Source organism: Cuculus canorus, chromosome 2, assembly GCF_017976375.1.
Source record: "Cuculus canorus isolate bCucCan1 chromosome 2, bCucCan1.pri, whole genome shotgun sequence".
Lineage (NCBI taxonomy): Eukaryota > Metazoa > Chordata > Aves > Cuculiformes > Cuculidae > Cuculus > Cuculus canorus.
In genome coordinates, this window is record NC_071402.1 from 108,026,545 (window position 1) to 108,044,941 (window position 18,397).

Sequence of the window (18,397 nt, forward strand, 5' to 3'; positions counted from 1 at the left end):
TTAGAATATAAACAGCCAATAAGTAAGGACAATAACTGTAGTTCCTGCTGAGAGCTAACTCTGTCTGTCATGCATTTGCTGGGTCCTAATACAGGACAGTGAATAAAGCTTCATTACAGAACAATGGAGTTAGCTGCCAGAGCCTACAGATTTGAATAAACAACAAATAAGCAACATCTGCTCCAGCATATGTGTATGGTAAAAAAAAAGTCACAAAATAAAAGAATTTGTAAATGCCAAAAGCAACACTAAACTGCCAGTGCTACTGTAGAGTGAATTTTTAATTGCACATGCATACAGGCAGGCTGTGGGTATTAGTCTCACATATGTCTGGTTGCTGCCAACCTGGGAGTATAGATGAATTTAATTAAATAAGGATTATCCCTTCTCCCCAGTACAATTACTTATTTATAACAATGATAAAATTGCCTAATAAAAAAGATTGTAATATTTTTTAAAACAGAGCTAGAAAACACTCTGCTTTCCCTGTAAGTCATTCAGGGATGTTTAGGGTGTTTGAGCGTCTTTTAAAATTAAGTCTCAGCATTCTGCCAAGAGAGAGGGAAAAAAAAGCCTTACCATAATGCCTACTGCAGTTAAACAGCCAGAATCTACATTATGGAGAAATATAAAGAAGACACACAGCAGCCAGGGAATTGGCTTTCATGGGGAGTGCAGAAAATTAAGCAATTGGACTAAAATTGAGGCCAGGCTATGGAGCCAAGGGACAATACCACTGGGACAATTACTTCCATAAGTCACCCGTCTCTAATATGCTCCATCTAGGCAAAGCAGTCTGTTCCTATCTATCTCTATTTCTTCTCATAGTGGGCTCCTCATGCTTCCCCACTCAGGTGAGCTCCCATTTCAGCAGGGTCATATCAGGCTCTCATATCTTCATCATTACTCACATCCTTTCCAACAGAACACACAACCAAATGAGAGTGGGCCTTTACAGTACCAAGCACTGCATGAGCCTTGAAAAATAGGCAGCCTGGGCCCCAGAGAATTTGGAATCTAAATTCGGGCATGCTCTCCTGGGAGCTGCTCTTTTCCTTTATTAGCCTCCTGATGGACTCTGTTCCTCACTACTGCTACTTTGAGGACCTCTACATGAGGGTCTGAGCCACATTCTACTAAATCTAGTAGAAACCTTCTTAAGAGCTATGATTATTCACCACTAACAATATTATGCTCGGAACTGGCAATTTTTAGACTGTTTCCATGATACACAGCAAGCTGAAGTCACAATGAAACTCCCATGGGTATGGAGGGGTATGACATTTAAGAACAGTGGGGAAAAGAGAAAAAAGTATTTTAAAAGCCTATAAAAAAAGCCCAAACAAAACAGCCCCTTTACATTTAGGCCAGGCATCAACGAAACCAAAAAAAACTGAAACCACAACATTAGAGAAAGATTCCAGGGTTCAATCAAAACTCTAAAATATTATTACACTTATGCAAAGGCATAAATCTTACATAACTGCAGCTTACTTGTATGATTGTGATTAATCACTTGATGACAGTCTAAACAGAATTAAAAACAAATAATTACTTTCAGCATTTTTTGTCACAGAATTACTACTAAATACATGCTTATTCACATGTCTGAAAAGAGCACTGAGGGCATAGGGTATTTTTTCCCCTTGCATTGTGATCAATGTACCTATACAATCTGATAAATTCTCTAAGTAACACCCTTCATCATTAAATAGCACAGTCATTTCTTGGAAGTAGACAAAGAAAGAAAAAAAAAAACATTTGTGAGTATGTTACTACATTTTGAATTTTTTCCCCACTGGACTAACTATGTCCATATTCACTTTTTTTTTTTAATTTCTGACTGAATGTTTATCCAAATAGTGCTTCTCACTGCACAGGTCCTAGGGAATTGCTGTTCTTTTTGTATATACTGCTGCGAGCAAAGCTACTGCTATGGGGGCTTGTTTTCACTCATGGAGATCAAGACATCCATCAGAAAATAAAATCAAAAAAACCTCATGTAACTCAGGTGACAAATTATACAATCTGAATGGCAAAAAGACTCTAAAGTCATCGGAGTCATGCATTGGCAGACTGGACACATACAACCCTGCCAGAAGATGTGGCAAGAGCATTTAAATGCCATAGGTACAAAATCTATTTACAGCCATAAAAACCCTAGCAAAACACCAAATGTGTGCTTACAGATTATTTGAAAACAAAAATGAGTCCTCTAGAACTGAAGAATTCATGGTTTACTCCATTGCCTTTACTCAGCTGTAACATTTACCAAAAAAAGTCCCATATACTTTGATGAAAACACTGTCCTTACTGAAGTCAGTGAAACTTGTATCACTGCCTTCAACTGGGACATGATTTCACTCCTCCAAATCCCGCTGTCACTCCAGCCATTGGCATCTGTGAATGGTAAGCACCAATGGATATCTGATTTTTTTTAGATGCCTGTCTAGGAACTTGAGTTGCTTAATTATTTGTGCTGGCTTCCCAAAAGTGATATACAGCAGTCCTCAAAAGGTGAAGGCTTATCAAATTTCACCTTCATCCCTTGCTATCTGCTTCTTGCTACTTATTTGTTCTTTCACATTAAATTTCTGTCCCATTAAAACAAACAAACAAACAAACAACAAAAGAAACAACAACCAAAAAACCCAACTAAAATTGCTGGTCCTGCTCTAAACACTGGTTGGAAAGGGTCACTAGAGAACAAGACCAAATGCTCCCTACTCCGGCGGCTGAAAGCTGTTCCTCTGATACCACCACCTCTGCCAGCAAATGCTTCTCGGGATCCAAACTCAGATTGCCCCAAATGACAGCATAACATCTGGTCTAACAGCTTTGCTTTTAATCCTTTCATAGACTCCTCAAATAACTTATTTTCTAATGCATGACTCAATGTTATGTCAGCTCATGTGGTGATAGTCTGTGTGATACAGGAGACTCAGAAAATGGGACAGAGGCCATGCTACCACCAGAAAGTCCTGGTTGCACAGTCGCTGCAAAGCCACTCTCTCCAATCTCCTGGTAGACTTATCTTGTAGGAATCTGAGAGTTGGCAAGTAAGGAGTCATCCCAGTCTGGCAAATAATTCACTGAGCAGGAGCAAAGCTTTGATCTTGCTTGGAAGAGTAGAGAGGTCTGTTTAAGGGATCAGACAGGGACCCCAATCACTCAAAGCCGTGCATGTAAGGTACCCTTTTCATTTGTACTCATTATGTCTCCCTGTATGTTTTACACCCCTATGATTTCTCAAGTCATATAATCTAGATTGTCAAGTCTAGAATATTGTATCCAAATGCCCGCGGTGATGGAAGCAGAGAGAAAAAACACATTGTTAGGTTAAAATTTAGAAGCAGGTACATGGGAACAAAACTGGCAGATTGTCTGTTTCTTAACACTCACCAGAAGTGATGTCAGGAGCATTTCCACAAGGAGTCTCATCCTCAAAACTCTGAATCTGAGAAGAAAAAGAAGTGAGGAGGAAAAATTATTATTGATTTTAATGATTATGAGTGTATTCCTTATTATGAAGGGAGTTAGGAGTGAAAACCAAAAAATTCTGGATGTTTCAAAATGAAAACATAAAGTCTTTCAGATGTTTCCTTTTCAGTTGTCTCCCCCTTAAAATATTTATTCTTGTCATAAACCAGGCTCTAGTCTCAGAACCTTTCCAAGCCTTGCTTAAAGTAATCAACACATAAAGGTTCCCAACATGTAAATACACTAGCAATCTTGTTTGAACAGCCTCAGAGATATGTCCCTAAGAAAAAAAAAAAAAAGCCTTAGTAAAAGAAACCCAAGGAAATGTAACCATATGGAGGCAAATTCTTGCCAAAGACTGTATGTAAGGTCGAATTTTTTTCCTCTAGGAATGAAGACCCATTTGACTTTTTCATAGTATCAAGACGAATATCATGCCATGCTGCTGCATGAACTCCTTTAGAAAAAAAACTTAAAAAATGGAAGGACTTAAAAATATAAATATCCTTTCTCGAGAAGAACACCAGCACCTTAATCTGACTTTTTCTAATGCTCTAAAAAGCATAAAACTTTTAAGCCTCCTACCTTTTCCAATCAGTCACTGCTCCTTCCTTTCCTTTCTCCTATGCTCCATATGTTTTCAGGGGGCTGCCAACCATTAAATTTCTCCCCCTTTCTTTGATTCTTACAGTACAGCCTAATTTTTGGACTCCTTCCTTTTCCTCATTATTGAAGGATGGCTGGAAAGGGAAGAGTGTTCCTGTCAACATCTCAGTGGAGTCTGTATGATTGGAGAGTATCACGCCATAGCCCTTTTTCTGCAGTAGTATGGCCAAAGAAACTGCTGCTCACACAACAACTCTAGATGTAAGACAGGGATTGGCAAGTATCCTGGTCTCTGCTACCTTGTGTTGAACCCCACTGACAACCCACTGTTGCCAAAACGTACAGAGGGCTGAGTATTGTGGACTTTGAAGACTGAATATGAGAAGAAGCTACTGTTCTGAGTTATTCTGCTTTTAGGTTGCTCAGCTTACAGAGAAATAAAAGATTTCAAATGCTGCTATAAAACCAAGGCTAATTTTGTGATGCAACTTTCTGAAAGAGCATACCAGATAATCAGCTTGGGGGAATAAAAAAGGAAAAAAAAAAAAAAACAAACCAGCCCTGGTTAATGACTGGATCTGTAAAAATATCCTTCGCCATATGTATTAATGTTCCTGCAACTTCCTTCTATGAAAAAAACCCCAACCTAGTGCTGCATAAAACACATTAGCATCTCACACTATATTACTAGTTGAATGAATCCTACCTCAGTAACTTCAGTGCCAACTTCTTTGACAGTATTCTAACACAAAGACAATTTAAAATAATCAAAAACCCAATGAGTAGTGTAAATCCTACTGGTTTTCCCCACGATGCTGCCGCATGGTGTTTGAAGTAATTTACTGTAGTTTCCATCCTGAAAATGAGAATCCAAACTTATACTGTAAATATGGATGGAAATACATTGCTAGCAAGCAATACACAAAAATCCACCTCACCTCTTCCATTTCAAATGAATCTGGCAGCTTGCAGTTTAGATCAGCCACTTTTTTGAGCGTGTGGGCCACAAGAAAAGGTGGCTCCTTTCTTGGCCTCTTTTTGGCAGGTACCTCACACGCAGGAGAAAGGTGGGGCTGTTTTGCAACTTGATGCAATGAAGCCCACGTTTTTCCCAATGGACTCAGTGAACACTGGGATGTGGGATAGGCCAAAACACCTTTGTCTCTGGCGGTTTGCTCCTGGGTCAGACAGCCCAATGTAACAGGTGCAGAAAATCCCACCTGGACTGTTCCTTTCTCATTAATATCTGCACAATAACAGGGTTTCTCTTTCTTGCTGGATAAGTTGGCTTCCCCAGGTGCCAGCGAGCTTTGTTTCAACAATATTGTCTGTTTCGAAGCCCTTTTTAGGAGCTGACCTATTCTTCTCCACTTTGCTCGTGTGACTGCAGGTCTGCTCTTTGCCGCATCCAAGAGACCCATGTCATCCCTGCCAGCATCCTGTGATTTGGTCTGTTGGGTGTTGACATCGGTCAGCAAAGACGAGAGGGCACTCGTTACGTGGTCAAGTACTTCCAGCTGTCGAAAACGTTCTTAAGTTTGGCAAAATAGAAGGCAACATGGTTATTACATAATGCAATTTGAAATAATCAGGTACAATTATTGTTCAAACTTGTCATTGCCAAGAAACATACTGAGTACCACATTTAAAAGTGGCTATTTTTTTTTCATTTGCTTCCAGAGGATCCATTCAGGCTACATACAGACATCATTGCATAGTTCTTAATATTACACAAACACTTACGCAATGTTGAATTTGTTGGGTCAAGTGCAGCTGAATACTGCTCTCTGTGAATAAAGGTTACAGAATCCAGCTTGAAATTCTCTGGTTGGCTGGGCCAGACTTGGATGCCATTTCTGAGGACTTATTAAAATTCATGGGAATAAAGTTATTAAAATCTGATCTCAAATGTTTACAGCTGGCAGCTGTCCAGTATTACTGGAAAATGCATATAGCCACTAACCGATACTAATTGACCACGGAAGCTACATTCTTCTTTTCATAGCAGCACAAAGCAAAACACTTATGTCCCAGAAACTCATAGCTAATATATAAAGGTTCTTGGGGTTTTTTTGTCATACTAATCTCCTGTAATTTCAGGGTCATTTTTTAACACAGCATAACATCTAAAGAGAAGCAAATAGTGTTTTCTCTAAAGGATTCTCGATATTTCCATCACTACAGCACCATGAAGTTATTTATACAAGGAAGCACAACACATTTTCTTCCACATTGTGTCTGTACCTACCCTGAGCCAATGAGTACATCAGCAGGACTCCTCCTTCCTTGAGAGATATGTTGAGGACAGTAGATGGCAAAATGCTAACGTTCTTGGCTGCCATTTCTCTTTGAGAGCAGCCAAACTTACTGCATGCAGTCTGCGTGCAGGCTGTTGGTAATGTCACTTTCACTGACAATTAGACAATGAGGGATATTTAACGTGAATCTGAGTTGGTTGTTTGCATCAGGGACCAATACTATGACATATAATTCCTGACAGTTACCATATCTCATGAATACTCCTTTTATTTTTCCACCAGACGTTGCCTGATTTTTAACACTACTGCCACTTTTTGAGACTTGGTCAAAGGTTTTGTCTGATGCTGTTTAAAGGAGTTACCTGATTTATCAGCAAACACATGACACAGTGTTGTATAGTTTCCATTTGCACAAATTTGAGGTGTATATAATTTTGGGGTTTGTACATCCACTTTGCTACCACATGCTCTCCATGTAAAGCACATTTTCTCTACAGTATTTCATCTGGCTACCACTATGTCAGATCATAAAAATGCCAAGTGCTAATCTCCTTTGACTGACAGTGCCACAGCAGTCCGGTCCTCCTTCTGATTTGAACCAGAATCAAACTTCCTGCAAATTGAAACAATTTTTCCACACTGCTGAGCTTATGTAAATTATTTTTAAGACCTTGGGATATCTAAAAAATAGATCAAACAATGAGAGAAATGATAGATGAACAAATAAAAAAATCCCCTCACACATGTGCAATGTAATAAATACACAGGTCATGAAGAAATTATCAGGGACAACCTTGCTTCATGTACTAGTTCTCTCCAGGCAAGCAGCCCCTTCAGTTTCTAGGTGTGCTCCCCAGGGATTGCACCTCAAATAGACAAGGGGCTGCAGCCTGCTACAAAATAGTCTAAAACTCTGACATGCATGAGACATTAAAGGACATAAATGCAGATTCATTTTCACTAGAAATGTAAGATGAAACAGGAAATGGCTGTGCAGTAAACAAGAATCTTTGATGGAGTCTTTATCTTTTGTAGAGCTTCTAAAGACTTTATGATCAACCATTTTATAATTTAGGAGGGAAAGCTCACAATTTTGTTCCTCCTTCCTTAAATATGGTATTACAGAGGCTGACATGAAAGATTTGGAAAGTTGCCAGTAAGCCCACAATGGAGTGAAAGAACACAGAACATTTCCAGAGCCAGCAAGAAATTTTCAACATCTTTTTTTTCACAACAAATGGCAGAATTTGGAAAAACATCAAAATTTTCAGGGGGAAAATCAAGACATCTGAAATTGCTCAGTTTTTCTCAGGAAAAGCAAAAATGAAATTTCAGCATTGTCTACTTTTCATATATGAAAATATTTTCCTTATTTTAGGTTGTTTCAGCTTGAGTCTTGACAATACTGTCCTTGCTTGAATCAAAGTCATACTTCAGAGAATGCATTTAACAATCTACATTTCAGTTCTCTTCTAGGGGTGCATTTACTGGCTGACATACACCTCCTCTCTCCTAACTGACTTGTGGTGGTCTGACTGTGTATCATGGGAAATGATGTCTACCTAATACAATCATTTCACAGAGGACAGTGTGTTTTGAACTGCAGCTCCAATGAGGGGCTTGCAGCATCTGAGACAGACAAGTGTGAAAAATCCACAGAAATAAGACACCAAATTAGGAGTAGATTGTGATAAGGCAGTATGGAAAGGTACTGAAATGTAGTGGGGTCTTTTTTTATTATTAATCTTTAGATTTAAACTTGTCAACATTTCTGAACTAAGGTGTTCAGAAAACTGAAGATTTCAAAGAAATTGAGGACCAACATATTGAGAAATACAGCTACTTCTCATTGTCAAGTAACTTTATTCCTTCAGTTAGGAAGTCAAATATCACTTCTATTTAGGTCAGTAACATTTTTGCTACTGGCAAATAATGGGGATAAGCTTTCTTTTGGATCTGGCTGAGAAACAAAAGAGGTGCCTGACATTTTTCAAAATGTACCTTATTTTTGTAATCTGAACTTTTAAAAAACTCTTTCTGACGATGCTGGGGAACCAGCACCAAGCAAGGGGACAATAAACAAATATAACTATCTGCAGTCATTTTAAAAGGTCAGATTAGCAGTGAAGCAAGCGTAGAAAACTATTTTCGTCAGAAGCAAGGAAGAGCCAAACATAAACAGGAAAGGACTATACTAGGAAAAGAATGAAGTATGAAAGTGGAGATGGTTGACTACTATGGAAGTCCTTGGTTTCTCTCACCTCTTTCTCCTTTTTTCCTCCAGTTTTGCTGTCTTCCATATTTTACCTATAATCCTTCTCATTGTCTCTTGCTTTCTCAGAGTAACACATCATACTGAATCAATTAACTTTCTCTTCTGATTCAGAGAATAGGAGAAAGTAAATTGACAATGAGATAACATCTCACACATTCAGTAACTCAGATTAAATGATTTGTTCCTTTTCTATGGCTACAGACAAATGAGAGGGATTCAGACTGTATTTGTGTTGAAATGGTTCAGTAATAAGAAACAAAACAGGGTAGCAATAACTGAATTCATCTGGTACATATATGGGAGCAGAGGTTCAATACAGTCTTGAAATCTCTGGAGGCAGCGCATGGTCTGTCTCATTTTGGCACTTTGATTTTAATGCCCTGGTGAAGCAGTCCTCTGACAGTAAGAGATCTGGTGTTCTTGGAGAAGTATGGAACATCTCTGGACCTGAAACTTCTACCTAAGATCCAGAAAAAGACCCTTCTCCTGAAGGCCCTTAAAAACACCTATTCTCCTTGTTGCCATTAAAGGTAATGTAAGTTTCTGCTTTAGAAGAGCAGGCTCACTAAATGACAGAAAATATAGGTGTAGTATTAGTACTGAAGTCACAAAGATTACCACAGAGTCATAGAATCATTTGACTGGAAATGACCTTTGAGATCATTGAGTCCAACTGTAACTGTCCACTACAAAACCATACCCAGCTCTAGAGAAGCAACCCATTTTCAAATCTAGTAGACATGAATTTGCACAACCTCCTTCTTACCATACCTCACTGCAAATTGATTAGACAACCTAAAGTTGAGAAGACTGGGAAAAAAAAAACAATTTGCAAACAAATGCTATTTGAATATATTCCTCAGGAGTTTGTACACTACATCTGATACACCCCTTTATAGCTGTAAGTCATCTTCTGGAGCATCAACTGTGGGAAGGTACTTGTACAAGATTAGCTACATGGTCACTGAGACAGACTGGCTTCTTCTGAGAAATGTTTCAAGTCAAGACTCAATGATCCCCTACAAGGAGTAGCCTGACTCTCTCCACTTGCTATGAATATAGAAAGACTCTCAAGTGATAAAGCCTCTTTAGATGGTGCTTCAGCTAAATGTCTATAATTTGGTGCAGTGAACCAGGCTGAGGTGAGTCACTGCATATATGGAAACACGTAGTCATGAAAAGAGAAGAGGTAAAAGCGACTCTGAAGAATGAATCTCAGCTTTCTCGATTAAATGTTCCCAGACCAGACATATACTTAGGAGGCCTAAGCAGATGGTGTGAAAACCCCCTCCCAAACTGTCAAAAGAAAGATAACATGTTTTGATGGACATCACACCCACCAAAACAGAAATTCAAATTTTATTTTATTTCACAGCAACTCCCCCATACAGATAAGCCATTAACATGTACTGACTGCTCCCATTGAGGATGACTGCAGGACAAGTCATTAAATTGACTCCTTGGATTAACATTGCCTGTCTTCACTGTGCAAACTCCTTCCCTCAGAGGCTCTTTCTCTGCTTTCATTCCCTCCTAATTCTCTACCTTCTTCCCTGAGGTCTCCATCCACCATCCATTCGTACTGATTGATCACTCTCTCCGTCTCTCTCAGAGGAGTTACAGAGAGAGAGAAAGAAAGAGAGAGCTGAGAAACCTGTTTGATGTGCCAGTTTGCTGTAAATATTGAAAAGTGTGCAAGGGGCTTGCTACAAAAAAAAAAAGAGAGGGAGAGAAAAACACATTTTCCACAGTGCACTGACATTTCTGTTTCAATTCTCATTCCGTCCATACTGCTTCCTTGGTGTAATTCTAAATAGAAATACACGGGCTATGTGAGAGATCCTGCTTCGCTGAGCATCTTAAGTAAACAGAAGATTTCAAAAGCCATCTGGCTATCCTGTGCAGCAAACATGAGGGGAAATGATGTCAAAATTGGACTTTTCAGATGGGTGACATACCAGAGAATTAACAATGCTATTTTAATGCAGATACATCTTTAGGGTGAGGACCTTGTATTCATTTCTCAACTGCAAAACATACACCATGAAAACTAAAACTGTCTAAATGAATAAAAATGAAGGCTGCATACTTAAAAAGGTGCAATTTTATTGTACTTAAAAAACAATCCTCATATACATCTTAGGGCATATTTGCACCAGAAAACTGTTAGGTCTGACGCATATGCTTGGGCAGCCATAGTCACAGGAATTTCTTGTCATCTGCTTTGCCCATTTCTCTGTGAGACAGGTTCTGCACCCACCAAGGGTAAAAGAGAATGTGAGTCCACATCTGGCCTGGTTGAATTCAAAATCTTCTGTATTGGCTTACACCATCAATCATAGAATCATAGAATAGTTTTGGTTGGAAGGGACCTTAAGGATCATCCAGTTCCAACCCCCCTACCACGGGCAGGGACACATCCCACTAGACCAGGCTGCCCAAGGCTCCGTCCAACCTGGCCTTGAACACCTCTGTGGATGGTTCATCCACAACTTCCCTGAGCAACCTGTGCCAGTGATTTACCACCCTCATCGTGAAGAAATTCCTCCTTATAGCTAGTCTAAATCTGCTCCTCTCCAGTTTATAGTCATGGCCCCTAGTCGTATCACTACAAGCCTTTGTAAAAAGTCCCTCCCCAACTCTCTTGTAGGCCCCCTTCAGGTACTGGATGATGGTAGGCACGTGCTGCCAGTGAAGTGGTTGAGACAATAGACCCATGCTCAATTCTGCAGACTCTGCAACACCAACAATCTCTGCTGGGGGGATAGGTCTTACAGGAGGTGGGCTGTTATGTTTTAAAATGCCACAAGTTTGAAGCTCTGCAACTGAGAAGAGGTAAACTATATTTCAGTGACATTAGGAATTATCATTGCCACAAAGGGGTACGTGGAAATCCTCAGTGCCACCTGAATACAAGACCCTTTGTCACGGATTTTCTTTCATAAGCCTCTTTTTCCCAACTCTCTCAGCCCCCATGTTATATACAGCTAAAATTTCTCCTTTAGGAAAATGTTTCTCCTTACCATAAAGATTTGGCCTTTCAATGTCCATTCGTTCCTTCTGAGCTTCCAAAAAAACTCGGATGTTGATTCCTTTTGCTGCAGAAGCACCACTGAGGAACCGAGGAGGGATTTTAGTGCAGACATCAGGTTCTTCTGTACCAAACCCCAAATCAAGAAGAATCTCCACTGGATCCTTTTCCCAGAGTGCCAGCCATTCAGTGATGCTGTGGTGAAAATATCGGGATTACTTACATCACTGTCTTAGTACCACTTTTCTCTTGACGTAGCTATCATACAGTCTTGATTTTGTTAAATTGTTTTTTTCTTCCTTTTTCTACTCCCCACCTGTAGAAACTACTGATTAAGTGAAAGTAGTAATCTTTGGTCACATTGCTAAGAGATTGACACACACTCCTCCCCTCAGAGGAATTTGGTGGCATGGGATCTAGATAGCTTAGCAAAAAGAACATTAATAAAAGGTGTAGATTCACAGCTCTGCAGGCTCACTTCTCTTCTGACACAATACACATAAGGCACTGCAGCTGCCGTAAGACCTTGAAGCCTTTTACCTGCCAGTGGATTTGAAGTCCATTGCAGTTTCAGGTAGGTTTAGGTTCTGTTTCTGGTTTGTTGTTTTTTTTTTTAATAGTACCATTGCATTTGAGATCAGGCACCTGTTATTAAGACGGTCATTTTGATCTTGTTAAAATAAATGAGGAGATGCCTTTAACAAACTAAGACCTTGAACTGCTTATTCAAAACTGTGCTCACATTTGTTGATCTCTAAATGGGCTAACACCTTGTACTCCTAGCTGGTAAGACACAGAAATAACTAACCTCTGGGGTGCACCTGTTAGTGAGTGGGAAGAGTTGAGACTCTTGCATCTTAGCATAAGCGGACTTTCTGAAAATTCTTGCAGAGACCTGGTTGGAAAAAAGCAACAATGAAATTTGTTTACTCATGTTCTCCTCTGGGATGTCATTAAGATTTTTTCCTAGAGTAAACATCTGCATTTTTTCTTGGTTTATAACGATACATAATAGCAATGTCTTAAAAGAAGAGTCAGCATGGAAGCATGGCAATACGTTTATTCTCAAGAACAGTATGTTACAGTAGGTGTGAGAATGTAGGTGTGAGGTACCAGTAAATGCTAATTATAAAGGTGGCAGAATGGCTCACTTTTGACAGATGGTGAATCTTTGGGGAACCTTTAGGGAGCACGGTTTGTCTAGCCACCTACTTCAAAAGATATAATTGCTCTTAACAAAGTTTTGGAGAGACAATGCACAATGAGTTGCAGAAGCAGGAGTGGCACCTGAGAACAATTCTGTGCTTCACTTCTCATTGTGTTTGTATCCACTAATCAGCTGAGAAGTAACTTCAGAGCCTGATCACTACAGAAAGAACATCCTACAGCATAGTGGTCTTTCTTAAAAGGTAAGTGAACATGTTTTTATTACACCCAAGCTTAACTTTACCTACATGTACCTATCAAGATCAGTAGCAAATGTTTACATGTAGTGGAAACATTGCATTGATAATTTTTTTATCATTGCAGGTTATCAATCATCTCACATCTAAAGCAAGCCTCAAGGGATATGTAGATTATCGAACTAACACTGTTGCTAACAGTTTGAGAGAAGAAAAAAAACCAAAAAAAACCTTTAAATTCCTCCTTTTGTCAAGAAGAAAAGGAAGAAAAAAGAATTTATAACAGATCTCTATGGTGTCTGATACCTACCTCCTGTAGCTTTGCACAGTTATTTGTACCATTTCTCGTACTGACAAGGAAACTGCAAACAAGAAGAAATAAAATTAATTTATTGTTTTTCCCTCAAAACAGAAAGATGTCGAACTAGAGAAAAGACCAAAAGACTGCATAATATAAGGAAATGTTTTAGCCTGAGTGTCAAAGTTGTGGAACAATACAATCGTGGGAAGCTCAACTCACAGTCTATGCTAGTCATAAATAAATGCAATATATGTCAAAAAGAAGGAGAAAATAGGTGCCTTTATATCTCATAAACCAGTAGCAGTACACTCTAAGACCCTGCAATTTAAAAGTAAGTACTATGAATCGAGTTCCACCATCTGCTGCAGAGCCATTGAAGATATACATACAGCAAATATGATGAAAATAACTTTTAACCCCTGCCTTTTTAGTAAAATGATACAATTAAAATACATTATTTTAAATTCTCATTCCAGTTCATGCTGGTACAAATTTTTGTGTATAGCAGTTTTGCAGGTGTAATTCACTGGGATTGTATAAATACTTTATTATTGATTTCTCTGTGCTTTGCATCATGCTCTAAACATGTTTGAGAGAAGTGAGACAGATGCAGGACAATTGCAAGAGTTTCTGCGGGAGAAAATATTTGTCCAAAACCTACTAACATCGTTTACTGGACTCCAAGTGAGCTATACCTCTGAGCTGTAAGATGCACATTTCATTATTTTTTGATGATGTAATGGGAATAAGTCAGATGTAAATATGCAGTGCCTGTACTTGTCACTTCTCCTAACACTGAAATAACACACTTGCTGATCCTCTGAAAACTGGGGTAGCATTTGCCTACAATTACAACAGATATCCTTCTGTATTCCACTAGAAGAATATTTTTTTTGTCTAGCTTTTAAAGTTTTCTTTCCTATTTAACAAAACTGTGTCAATAAAAAAGGAGAAAACATCCTTTCATGTCCTCTACTGTTCTTCTGCTCATAAATTCTACGCAAGCTCCTTCTTGCTTACTCAGTGCAAGGATATCCATCCAAATTGAGAACATAAAGGTTACCGACATCCTGTAATTTGCTATGGTAGTATAAACCAGACTTTCTAGCAGCTAGCTGAGCATAATTTGAATAAGAATCAGCTACTTGTTGTATACCATTTCCTCTTCATGTGCTAAGAGAAGCTGTACATTCACTGTAAAAATGCTTCAGAAGGTAAAAAATAAGATCTGAAAGTGAGAGTTAATACAATTTTTCCCCAGCAGCACGTAGGCATTCCTCTCTGCAACGAAACATTAAACCACAAACACACTGCCACTGTGATTTCCTCAGTACCTTATACTAACAGGACTAAATGAACACAAGAACTGTCAAATTAGGAACCTAGCACTGAGAAACACTGACCAGGATGTTAAGCAAACAATGCAATGATGAGAAACTTGGTGTTTGTAGGAGGCATAGGAAATAGTAGGTCACCAAAGCAATCAAGGGTTAAGACTTATGACCAAATAGTCAGAACTTGATACATTACCGCAAGCTGGGTGAGAGGCAGTGGCTGGTGTGGCTGTACTCTCAAATCAGATAAACCCCAAGTACGTCTCCTTAACTATCTTTTGCCGTAGGTTAAACTAAGTTGAATTATCCTATATTGCTGTGTGTCAAGAACGTACCAATATACGATGAAGGCTAAGCCATCCAACCCATTAAGTGACTGGAAACTGCCCAGGAGCCCAGGTCCATCTTGTGACTTGGACAAACATTGCACTTGCAGGTAGTGCAAGATGGGCCATTTCACTCATGGTTAGAGTCTCTACTTCTTTCTCTAATGAGAAGACTCTCATGAGAAGTTTCTTGTTAGAGACTTGACATTTTGAAATACTAGAGATTTTCTCTGTATTTAAGAGGTCACAGAAATAGTAATGGGGAGGGTACGGTATTTATGTTTCCTGATCTGTGCAACTATTTTGTTCCTGACACAAGAAACACTGAATCTCATTACCAAACTGGAAGATACTTTGGGGGAAATAATGCCCTTTAGAAATCTGTCAGAAAACCTTATGAAAACAAACAAACAAACAAACAAAAATACTTTATAAACCAACTGTGGTGCTAATTGGTGCTCTGTTTACTGCACATCTAAGTATATCTTTTCTTATGAATAATATATTTTGCTAAGCAAAATGTAGCCTGTGATACTTGAGGGAAGACAAGACATTTTAGCCTCAGTAATCTCTGATTAACAGGAGACAAGATTAAATCACATATTGTTGAATTGTATCTAATACTTGTGAACCCAGTAAACAAAAAAGTAAAGATATGGAAGCACTGACAAATAATATTTTGAGCTCCCAAAAGCACTAAAAATGTGGACATTTTCAGGAATATATGAGGAGCTGTGAGGTGTCTGGGGCTTCTGGTTACTTTCCTTAAAAAATAATCTCTGAATTCACTATATTCAGAAGATCAGGAAAATAGGTGAGAACAAGTGAGAAGTTCTGCATTCAGGTCAGGCAGAATTTCAGACCTGAAATTTTTGTAGTATAACTTCCAGATCACTGTGCAAATCCATATGAGAAACCTCTACTCCTTCAATTGAAGACAATAAAGTTATGCCAATGAAGAAGGTGAACCTAAGACTTTTGTTTTGAAGACTTCACATGAGAATCTTCTCATTATGGCTCCAAATGAAACATATATAGCTTATAAAAGAATATATAGCTTATCCATGAATATCAGCCTTTCCCAATAGCCCCTGCTCCCTCCCTGAGGTCTGTGTATTTTGTAGCTAGAAGTCCTTATTAGAAATGACAAATTATGTTGTTTTTTACGTGCCTGCCCTTGAGGCTTATCCACACTTGTAGACAGAACAAGATAAAAATCATTTAAAAAGACAAAGAAATTAAATCCCCAAAAGAATGACTGCTATTTCATGAGAAGAGATGAGGTCAAAGAGCCCATCCAATTGAGAGACACAGCACAGGGCACCCAGAGCATGGACGAGCTGAGTGGGCATGACGGGTAGAAAAACAAAGCCACAGACTTATCCTCTTTCCTGTCTGTGAACAGCTCTACTTTTTCCTCACCATACATCAGATTCTCTCAAATGTTGAGATAAAAATCTTGCATTTGTATTTAAGCCAAAGACCATAAGAGTTTAGCATTTTGCATGAATGAAGTCTGTCACTTCTGAACGTAAATTTTATTAAGAATCTAATTAAATCAGCTTATCCAGTAGGATTGCTTCTCTGGTACAATTCTACTTCTAACCAAGTACGCTTCAGCTACAGATGATTAAGCAGCAATTGCACGAAATCATACTGAAAAGTTCACTGGAAATAAGTCTTCCAGACCTTATTTTTATCCAGAAGAAAGAAAAAAAAGTTTAAAAAATCAGAATTTTGGTGAACAAAATATCATTCCAGTGTAAGTAAGTTCAAGGTTACATTATATTTTCGTATAGTAGCACATTGTCTCACAAAGTTGTTGGTATGTGTAACCACAGTTTGTGGCAAAAATAGTACTCATGTGGAAGGCTACATCTCCCTTGGGGCACCCAGCATTGTAAAATTCCCAACATACAGCAGACAGAAATCTTGATCAGAAAGCTATCTAGACAAATGATGGGGAATGTTACCCTTCAAAGAATACCGTGGAACTGAACAGAGCGCTGAGGGACTGTATCATAAGCAAGACATGTCTGTTCAGATGGAATAGTTGTGAAAGAATATTTTGATGTAGTTCAACAAAATAAAAAGGTCATTCTTTGGTTGAAATCAGCCCAAGTTAAATATTTTGTCCTGCATTTTCAGAGGTCACAATTTTCTTACTGGAACTGTCAATATTATTGACATTATATTTCCTAATGGAGAAATCAGGTAACGAATGATTAAGTAATAAGGTGATCCAAACATGCAAACCACATGATTCAACCAGTTATGAGAATTTTCTTCTAGAAAGTGTCTTCTAAAAACAAAGAGTAGAGTACTGTCACTTATAGAGCACTGTCAGATCAGTTTATACCAATTAACCACTTCACTGTATGGCTTCATTTTTGGTGAACCCTGGAATGCATGAGAAATTACAGGAGAAGGGTCTTGTAATTTCCATTGGTAAGCTGAGGGCTTTTCTTAACCAAATTTGGAAAGAAAAATAAAATCTTTAATTATTTATTTGTCTCTATTGTGTGCCAGTCATTTTTTTTTTTTGGAATATCTACCAGTGCTAATGAAATATATCTATTTTCTGGGAATACCTACCAGTCCTAATGAAAAAGGAAAACTAGCTTTTCTGATTCTGCACGAATACATCCTGATGCACAGTTCCTGCATAGCTTGGATGAGAGAGACTCTTGTACAGAGGGAGGATTACTGCCTCATTTTACCAAGCAGAGTAAGCACAGCACAAGCAATCAACTTTGTTTGCCCAAGGCCATGCAGGAAGCCTGCAGCAGAGCCCAGAAGAGATCCCAGCTCTCCCTGTTTTCCATTCAGTTTTCCAACGAGAAGGTAAGAAATATGGCTTAGAAGTACATGGCTCACTGCTGAAAAATGTTACAGGCAGGCTTCTTTTCCTTTAGGTTCAACTGAAGCCACTGAGACCATCACGTTAAGAAGGTGGCTTGCTCTTCGTGGCAGAGGAAGGAGGGAGGCATTGATCTGCAGCATGGCTTAGTTCAACATAAGATAAAGCAGGAGGCATTTTCGTTGCATTATCACAATTCAATGGTACACCTCTCGTTAACACAGTGAAAAGAGATGGATAGACTGCAACAATCATAAGTCTTTACACTGAAGTCTTCAGAGATCTAATTTTGGTGTGCAGAATACAGTATATGTGGATCTGCAAGGTTACTCTGGTTTTTTTTGCTGTACTACAGAGCTACAAAATTCTTTTAAGACTCAATTTCTGCCTAGCTCTGACCCTGAAAGCTCACTACTGGTGCATTGAAGATTAAGTAAACCAGTATATTTTCTCTAAACCCTCTTTTGTGTTCCCTTTATGGTCAATGCAAAGAGTTACGCCCCTCTAAGACAGTTCACTTGTA

At 38.7% G+C, this 18,397-nt stretch overlaps 1 protein-coding gene across 11 annotated transcripts in view; it reads right to left on the minus strand.

The window, feature by feature from the left end:
* ITPRID1 (ITPR interacting domain containing 1) overlaps positions 1-18,397 on the minus strand; it is a 155,252-nt gene that overhangs the window by 32,406 nt on the left and 104,449 nt on the right. For 9 of the 11 annotated variants that reach the window (XR_008448447.1, XR_008448448.1, XR_008448449.1 and 6 more), the window contains 5 exons: positions 13,364-13,415; positions 12,459-12,545; positions 11,643-11,845; positions 5,025-5,617; positions 3,403-3,457 (listed from right to left, as the gene is read on the minus strand). Coding sequence is in view for 8 of the 11 variants with exons in the window: in XM_054058121.1 (XP_053914096.1) it covers positions 3,403-3,457; positions 5,025-5,617; positions 11,643-11,845; positions 12,459-12,545; positions 13,364-13,395 (970 nt within the window). In the remaining 3 variants the exon portion in view is untranslated. The remainder of the gene's footprint in view (positions 1-3,402; positions 3,458-5,024; positions 5,618-11,642; positions 11,846-12,458; positions 12,546-13,363; positions 13,416-18,397) is intronic. The other 2 variants (XM_054058124.1, XM_054058123.1) reach the window with 1 other exon arrangement.